This window comes from Protobothrops mucrosquamatus, unplaced genomic scaffold, assembly GCF_001527695.2.
Source record: "Protobothrops mucrosquamatus isolate PMUCROS unplaced genomic scaffold, P.Mucros_1.0 scaffold387, whole genome shotgun sequence".
NCBI lineage: Eukaryota > Metazoa > Chordata > Lepidosauria > Squamata > Viperidae > Protobothrops > Protobothrops mucrosquamatus.
In genome coordinates this window covers 797,101-806,176 of record NW_015386719.1, presented here as the reverse complement: position 1 = coordinate 806,176, position 9,076 = coordinate 797,101, and the positions used below count along the sequence as shown (strand labels likewise).

Below are 9,076 nucleotides of genomic sequence, written 5' to 3'. Positions count from 1 at the left end.
CTTTTGCAGCTACAATAACTATGTTCTTGTTTCTTTCACAAACAAGGAGAACCCTCACAAACTTTCAGATCAGCAGCAGGCCCTATCTGATGGACAGAATCCTCTACCTATATATCTTTGCCTCAATGTGAAAGAGAAACTAAGTAATCGAGGCTTTAGAGGTAATTATTATATTGTAATGTGCACTTACATTTGGGGATATATATAACCAAAGGCTGCAAATACCTGAATCAGAAATAATTAGGCCTTAGGCCAGTCACTTTCCCGCAACTCTAGGAAGGAGGCGATGGCAAACCACTTCTGAAGAAACCTTGTCATGAAAACTGCAGGGACCTGTCAAGACTGACTTAAAGGCACTGAAGATAAATAAATAAGTAAATAGCCACATAAGAGTCAATAAATTTAAAAGCAGTTTTAAAAAAAGAAGTCTAGATTAGTTAGTTGGAGCAGTTTGGATGAGGCAAAAGTCCCCCACTGCAAGAAAAAAAAAAGTTCCACTTACAGCATAAGGGAAGGCATCCCCTTATATAAGGTGCTTTAAAAAGTTCAGTGGGCGTTGGTCAAGCCACTGGTGCTATTGTTTCTCTAAATCAAGTATTCCAGGAATGGCTATTCCATACTTGGATATCAAGGATCTAAAATACTTGACTCTCTTCAGTTTGTTTCAACAGGAAGGTATAGAGTTAAATCACAAAGCTCCTTCAGGCTTTTTTTCAGGACCCCTCCCCTCCCCAAGCCCATGCAAACTTTTCCAGCCCTGTTCAGCATGTTCTGGCAAAGCTTAAAAACCAGGAAGTATCTATTATTTTACTCCTTATCAGTATTTTGGGTTGCTTCTCTCCAGTTCTCTGATGTATGGCATGTGTTAAAGATAACTCTTATTAAATTTATGCATTGAAAGCAGTCATAGAATTATATCACAATGGGCAGCTATTTAAATCTATTGGATAAATAAGCAATTTAAAAGCATAATGTAAAATGCTATTAATAACATGTATGGGATATTATTCTCTTATGTCTCTGTTTTTAGAATGGTTGGAATTCACACCATATGAAGTTGGATTCCAAAAATATGGTGCCTACATTCGTCCTGAACACTTTGGTAGCAAGTTCTTCATGGGACGCTTGATGGAGAAAATCCCAGAATCACGTATCTGCTTTTTAGAAGGTAACTGAATAGCTAATTAAAATAAAGATGCCACTAGTTCTCACACTGAAATTTACCAAATACAGTGTGGTGCTTCTGTATTTGTTGCTAATTGGTTCTGGAAGGCACAATGAGTACCAAACATGACGAATACCAAACAAATTTTTCCCATAAGGAATAAGGTAAATAAATGTAATGTGTTCCCAAACCAAAGACAATGCACTTTTTTAAGGCAATATGTAAAAAAGATAGGTATATAATCACATGATAAATCTAAAAATTAATAAATACTTAAAGAAAATAAAAATTTCCCTTTACTTGTATTGATGAGAAAAAAGCACAAAAAATGCACAAAATGACTACAGAAGCTAAGATAAGACTGCACGGGGATGTGAGCAGGGCAAGAGCTACCACATGGCTACCACGTGACCCTTTGTTTTGACTGGAAAGGTTAGCAAGTCACGAGGCAACCAACATTTCTAGCTTGCGCATCAAGTACCAAACAAACAAATATCGGGATAAAATTTTCTCATCAAAATGTGTCGAGTACCAAATCTGTCAAGTTTCAGAGCAGTCGAGTACCAAGGTATGACTGTAATAGGCTATTTCCATGATTTTGTAAATTTGTAAATAATACATTTTGTACATATTTGAAATATCAACATTATATTTTCTTAATTTTGTTATACTTTAAGATACATAATGATGAAAGGCTTTAAAAAGAATCCATCCATTGTTTAGCACATTTCAATTAATTATGATATTTATCCATTTCACTACATCTTCAGTGTTTGGTTGTTTGGAATAAGCAGCATCCTCTATTCTTGGTTGCAGGAAAAATACACGATAATTGAAAATAAGTTTTCATTTCTCATGGAAAAACAGTGATATCTCACAAAACTAAACTAGGCGCTACTTGTAAATGATGATTATAAACTATATTACTTGATCTGTTCTGATTTACAAGAATGGAGTTGTTTTGTATATAAACACATATGTTTATTTTTGTAATTACAGAGATAAGCAAAAGTGCTGCCTAACAAATTCAAGGAATTGTTTATTGACTATACAGCATTCTAGGGAGTAAAATCCTGCCTGAGGCCCAGATCAGTTTACAATTGAAGTGTGATTTGAACCAAAACACTCTGGGTTAATCCTTAAAATAAAATGGCAGTATACATAACCATGGCCAAATTATTCACTAATATAAAATATAACAACAATTATATTATGAAACAATAAAGCAGAAAAGGAAAAGAATCATTTCATCACAATTGTTTTTAAGATATCACAAAAACACCCCTGTCTTCCCTCTTGCAGGAATCTGGAGTAGTGTGTTTTCTGTGAACATTATGGACGGCTGGTACCAGGCTACCACTTCAGAAGATTTTTGGCAGATATGGACACGAGACAGAATAACTGATTTGAGTTAGTTTCTTTTACATATTCTCCTGCTTTGTTCGATAATATGGATTGAAGGATATTTATATCCTTCCTGTATTTTTATCTGGTAGATACTTTATAGTTTAAGATACTGCTACAAAATACCCAGTATTAATAGTAATAATTGCAAGAAATCCATTATTATTCTGGTATCAGGACTGAAACTGCCTTGACTTCTGCCTTGACTTCTGGTGGAAAACAGAGAAGGCAAGGTTTGACCCAGTTTCTACACTCCCTTTTTATAAAATACATTACAAGGTTTGTAGGAAAACAAATGTTTTATTTGCAGAAGGTCCCCATTTCAGTCCCTGAGGCTACAGTACAATTGAAAAAATGTAAGAGAGTGGTTATCAGTAACTAGGTAGGCCCGAGTTTCAGTATGTGTCACTTAGAGTCACTTAGATGAAATGGGCAATGTAGACATTTAATAAATAAATGCAGCTGCTTTCTATGGGTTTCATGTTGGGGGTGGCTGATAGAATAATATCAGATCCCATCTCCTCCCTGTTCATCCTACTCCCTCCCTCCCCATCTTTTAGCTATTGTATTTTTTACATACTTTTGTAGTATTTTATTTATATAGTTTTATATTTTAATATTGTACGCCACCCAGAGTTACCCTGTGGTAAGGTGGGCAGCCAATAAATTGAATAAATTTCACACCTACAGATCTGATAGGTTTTTGTTGTTGTTGTTGTTTGATAGAAACAATACAATGAATCCTATACTGGCAACACATAACTTTGGTGATATAGGAAGAACCTTTTTTTTTTTTTACATGCACACAAATACCATGGCTCATCAAGATCCCATTCCTTAAAGCAAAAACACTAAATTATATCTGTGCAGCATTCTGCTTTTAAGAAAAGTAAAATGGGTGCATCACAGCTCCTTTAGGGCAATGGAGCCCTTGTGTAAATTATCTTTGATTATTTAAAATTTGGCCAGACAAGAGAGAAAAGTGAACTAGTACAAAGTCCAGATGAAATAAGAAAAAGTCAGTCATGTACATTTTTCAAGTGTCCCATACCCATTGGTTATTATAGGTATGGCCGTGAAAAAAAAAAACACCTGCATGCATTTAATGGATATTATTTTGTTTGCAGAAGAACTTACTGGTTGTCCAGAAACGTATAAACTACCTGTTCGAGTCCAGTGTCCTCCAGGAAGCCTTGCCAGCATTTTTCAAGATATTATTATGTGGCGACCTGCTGTGTCATTGATCCCCAATTTTCTAAGAGGCTGTCCAATGCACAACAAATATTTAGAGAGTGGATTTGCAAACTGGAAAGGTATTGCTTCCTTTTAATTAAAGGTCCTTTTGAAGCGCTTGTGCTCCAGTGATACTCTTAATACGTACTGGAGATTTTGCTGTTTGTTTTCAGAAGCTAGACTGCTAGATGAAACCGTGTCTTTTATCAAATTACTGAAAGGCAGATATTTGGGGGGGGGAAGAAGCCTAGTTGTCCGCTGCATAGAAGAAAAGTTACATTATTGTCCCTCCTGAGTTGCAGTTACATGGTTGTGTCTGTTTTTTTAAACTTTTCTTAGAGTAATGCTATTGCCTGTTTTAACCAGAAATATATTTTATTTAGATTGTGATCTTGACAGTTTTCCTAACCAGCTAATTGGATCTGAAGAGCATCTGTATCTGGTGGATAATGCATTTGCCCTCGACACCAGCTATCCCCCACTTACGAGGCCAGAGAGAAAAGTGGATCTCTTCATACATTTAAATTATAGCTCAGGTTCACAATTACTGGTGAGAAATATGACATTCCATTCTCAGCAGTGTTTGGCCTTATAAGTCCTGTTGTTTTGTGATGCAAGGAGGAAGTTGATGGTCAGAACTATTTTCTCTTCGGCAGGAATCTTATTTTTACAGAATCTGAATCTTGCAGCTGCTTCCTCTTCTGCCACATGACATTTGTCACATGAAAGTGAGAAACTGGTTTTAAAAAAACAACTTTCAGTTGGGCCAATTAACTTACAGAAAACTTTATTTGCCATTTTTACTTTTATAAATAAGTTTTACCTTTGTTACTGATGTTATGGCATCACAGTTTAAGCTCTCTTAAGTTTCTTGACTTCTAGTGCCCTCTTTTGTCCTCTGGTTTACACAGCACACAAGATTCTGGGATGGAAGAAAAGGCCCAATGAAGTTGTTATTCAAAGAACACTAACTGGCCCAGAAGATGACTGAATGTTAAATCAGGACATCTTTCCCCCCAATTATTCTGTTCTCCGGGTTACATGAGGAACCACCTACCTCCCATACTGTATTATGTGCCCAGCTCATTTGATTTGAGAGATGATATGCTGTTCATTTCTTTGACTAAACAGTGCCATCTATCAGGACCCCAAGAGCACACCTATGTTGCAAGGCCTGCAATGAGTTTCTCCCTGAGATCTGGGTTGCTCCCAACCTACTGGTATTTTAGGGGGCTTTGAATATAGACTGAGTAATGGGTATAGAATTCAATCACATTTCAGTCTACCCAGTATGCAGATGTACCCAATTCACCTCAGTCCTAAGGCCACATCACACTGTACAAACTGTGTTGACAGCTGCCGCTAAATGACCAGGATCAAGACACAAAATCAGTGAGGTCTTGTTTTGTCTTCATTTTAATGGAAAACCCCTAATTCGGAGAGACATTATTGGAGTGCACAAAGCAAAATATTCAATCTGGTGGGTCTTTTTCACATTTGGGGAACATGATCAAGGAGTAAAATGGGTTTTGTGGAGGTTTAGGCATCCATTTTTCATCTTTAAAAAGAAAGAATCAGCATCTTTTGTGGTCTTTCATGTTTGTTCATTTATAAGCCTTTAGAGATTGTGAAATTGAGCAACTAAGCCAACTTTAGCTCATAAGAACCCTTGTGAGAAAGCTGTGGTAAGGTTTTAATACTTTTTTCTTTAAAAAATAAAGTACTTATAAAAATTTGTTTGACTGTTTTTCCCTCACCCCCATCTATACAGCCTCTGCAAATGGCCTCAGATTATTTCTCAGAACAAGGAATTCCTTTTCCTAGAATTATCCCACAGGAACAAGATGAAAAAGATGTAAAGGAATGCTATTTGCTAGGAGAACAAGAAGGTCCAAATATTCCATTAGTTCTCCTTTACCCCCTGGTTTGTAATACCTTCCAAAATTATAAAGAACCTGGTAAGTGTGTGTGAATGCTTCTTGCTTCCTAACCCCCCCCCCCCTTAATTATATCTGGTGTTGTGTTTTAACCAAATGTGAGAAACTCATGGAATACAAAGGAGAAAAAGAATTTGAGCTCAGGATTAAAGGGATCCAAACTGTGAAAAGTGGAGATACAAAAGTTGTGCCTTTCCTTTCTCTCCAATAAAATGCTCTAGGTCTATTTTTTTTAACTTTGTTTAACATGATAGAATAAAAAAAAAACAGAGCAACTAGTTATAACCACTGCTTTAAATAATTAAATTGGATGCAATATATATTTTTTCTGCTGGTTATGGCCAATTTTTTGACTTAGCCTTGCCATGTTTGTGGTATATGTTCTGGACCCTGGCAGTTATTGGGTTAAAGACTGGGTTTGTTAATAGGTCAATGGGAGGAGTTTCTAAAGGTCATTGGGATACTTCCTGGACACTAGCCACATGGGATTGCCTTTGTTCATTCAGCCCATGGCTTCCAGCTACACGGTTGGAGATCTCATGGGCACGCCAACATGTGACATTTAAGAAGGAGAAGAGGGGAAAATCTAATATCAATTTACCTGGGGGACAACCAATATTGCAGAAACCTATTCTGGATGCACCTCTACAAACTGTAAGTCTTTGCTCAGGATTCCCAGAATAAAGCAATATTTTCTGTTTGTTCCTCTGAGTTATCTATCTGTTCCAGATTGGAAAGGCAAAATCTCCTGTCTAGGAAAGAATAGTAAATTGATATTAGATTTTCCCCTCTTCTCCTTCTTAAATGTCACATGTTGGCATGCCCATGAGATCTCCAACCGTGTAGCTGGAAGCCATGGGCTGAATGAACAAAGGCAATCCCATGTGGCTAGTGTCCAGGAAGTATCCCAATGACCTTTAGAAACTCCTCCCATTGACCTATTACCAAACCCAGTCTTTAACCCAATAACTGCCAGGGTCCAGAACAGTATAGGGTCTGGTAAAGAATATGCTAAAATTAGTGACAGTAACCAATACAGTAGGTCTCTTATATAGCACAGGAAGTAGAGGGTTCCAAGGAAGGTAGAAGATAATTGTGGCTGGGAGAAGCCAGATTAAGACAACTTCAGAAGACAAGTAAATTGTGTGTTGTTTTCTAGGTTCTCAAAGACCAATTTGCGGTGTCCTGAGTCTCTTGATCGTCTGCAATGTAGTTTTTCCTTCCATGGTTGAAATATAAAGACAGCAGTTTTAAATCCATCTCCAAACCTTGAGCAAATTTATCTGATATGCATTTCAGTGGTTTCTTAAATGAAAAAGTTAAATATTGTTTTTCTTTATTAGAATGAATCAATAAATCTTTTTTTTCCTTGCTAAGAAAATCTCTTTTTTTTTTTGCTAAGTTAGTTTGCCATGCTCTTATATATCTGCAGTCAAAGTGTAGCAATTCATGCATCTAATCCAGTTTAAAACAGGGAAACCTGTGCTAAAATAAATTGACGAATCTCCATGTATTTGCTGCATTCTGACCAATCTGGGTTTTTTTTCTTTTTATTTTAAAAAAATCATAGGTGTGAAGCGTAGTCCTGAAGAGATGAATGATGGTGATATTGATGTGACAAGTACCTTTGGTCCTTATAATGTTTATACTTTGGAATATTCAGACGAAGATTTTGAGAAACTAGTAAAACTGAGCCAGTACAACATCCAAAATAACAAAAATACTTTGATTGATGCTTTACGGTTAGCTGTAGAACGGAAAAAACAGTATAAGAAGAACCTTCATATGCTGTGATCTAAAACTTTTTTTGGGGGAGAGTACCTCAGTTGCCCCTGCACTACAGAACAAATCATTTCATTCCAGAAAGAAAGTAAGATAAAATAATGAAAATAATATTTAAGATCCTGGACATGGAGGGGAAAAAATTGCTGCTTTTATGAAAATGAATAAATTGTAAAACCTGAAATGCTCTTTTAATGAATTCTAGTTGTCTTTCGGCAACAAAGGCACAGTGACAGAGTAAAACATGGATACAGAACTTTCTACAATGATAAATTTGGAAGATCATCTGAACAAGCGCAAAAAAATATCCTGTGAAAAATGTTGTTTGTGCCTTGTAATGTTGCTGTTTATAGTGGTTTTCTCTTTGAAACATTTCCATTTCTATTGTGATATGTATTTTTTCTTTGTTTCTGTAACAAAGAATGGTATGAACAATATATGAGAATGTCTTTCATACAAGTTATTTTGGTCTGGTGCCATATGAATGGTGAGAAACAATTTTTAAGAACATAAAATCAGTTTCTGATAAATAAATAATGATCAGTTTAAAAACACATGCATATTCAGGAGGAAACTGTAAACATGCTACTTGAATCCAGTTAGTTTTATTGGTTGGAATGATTTTCATGTTGCAATGTTAGAATTTGGGCTCTGGCTTTCCCTTGCCAGTATGCAAGTGATCAAAACTATCAAATACAAACCAATCATAAAGAGGGAGAGATATTTGCATATCATCAATGACTAGAATCATACTGCATACTTTAAATCAGGATTTCTTTAAGCATTGTCAGATAAATAAACAATTCATAAACCTTACAAGTTACAAAAACTATGTTCACATACCCCACTAAGCCAAAACTAAAAAAAAAACCCACCACATTATATTGCCTGAATCCTATCATTGACTTTGAGTTGCGGAAAATATCCCTAGGCCCTGTATAATATATAGCCCTCAGTATATGTTTACTCATCAAAGAGAGATAAGCCAAATATAAGACTATTATCCACATAGAAATCACTTTCCCCAATATTAATAAAATAAAAATAAAATTTAAAAAATCAACTGAAAAGTTTCCTTTGTAGAACAATCCGGCATTGACGTTTATGCAGAATCCATAGCCAGAATTTTAATATTTTCAGAAACTTCTATCAAGACATTCTAGAACATTCCCTCATTGCAGAATTCACGAATGTAAGTGTAACCTTACAGTTAGGCACAGTGTAATACAGTAGTTTTCAGAAAAAAACATATCAAAGCAAGAAAAGCAAAATTCTACAAGAAGTGTCTATTCTAATCTCTGTTAACAAAAAGCTAAACACAAGACAGAGTTTCACTTCCAATGGCTTGTATTATCTCTAATTTCCACTAACTTGTAATACCTTGCAGCATTTTTTTCTTTGACTCTTTTTTCTGTTCTGGTTTCAGTAGTGCTGTCTTCTTTTTCTCTATTGCTTAGCTAATTTCAGCAACTATCAAAATAATGAAAATGATGAGTCTGAATTGTAGCCACATAAGAGGGAAACATAGAGATTTTATGAAACTAAAAGCAATTTT

At 35.6% G+C, this 9,076-nt stretch overlaps 1 protein-coding gene across 1 annotated transcript in view; it reads left to right on the top strand.

The window, feature by feature from the left end:
• Nucleotides 1-8,535, top strand: part of LOC107287430 (cytosolic phospholipase A2 epsilon-like) — a 49,387-nt gene extending 40,852 nt beyond the window's left edge. The window contains exons 14-20 of the mRNA XM_015815944.2: nt 47-161; nt 1,031-1,168; nt 2,468-2,575; nt 3,697-3,882; nt 4,186-4,352; nt 5,574-5,760; nt 7,310-8,535. Of these exons, the coding sequence (XP_015671430.2) occupies nt 47-161; nt 1,031-1,168; nt 2,468-2,575; nt 3,697-3,882; nt 4,186-4,352; nt 5,574-5,760; nt 7,310-7,533 (1,125 nt within the window). The 3' untranslated portion in view covers nt 7,534-8,535. The remainder of the gene's footprint in view (nt 1-46; nt 162-1,030; nt 1,169-2,467; nt 2,576-3,696; nt 3,883-4,185; nt 4,353-5,573; nt 5,761-7,309) is intronic.
• Nucleotides 8,536-9,076: the final 541 nt, after the last annotated feature.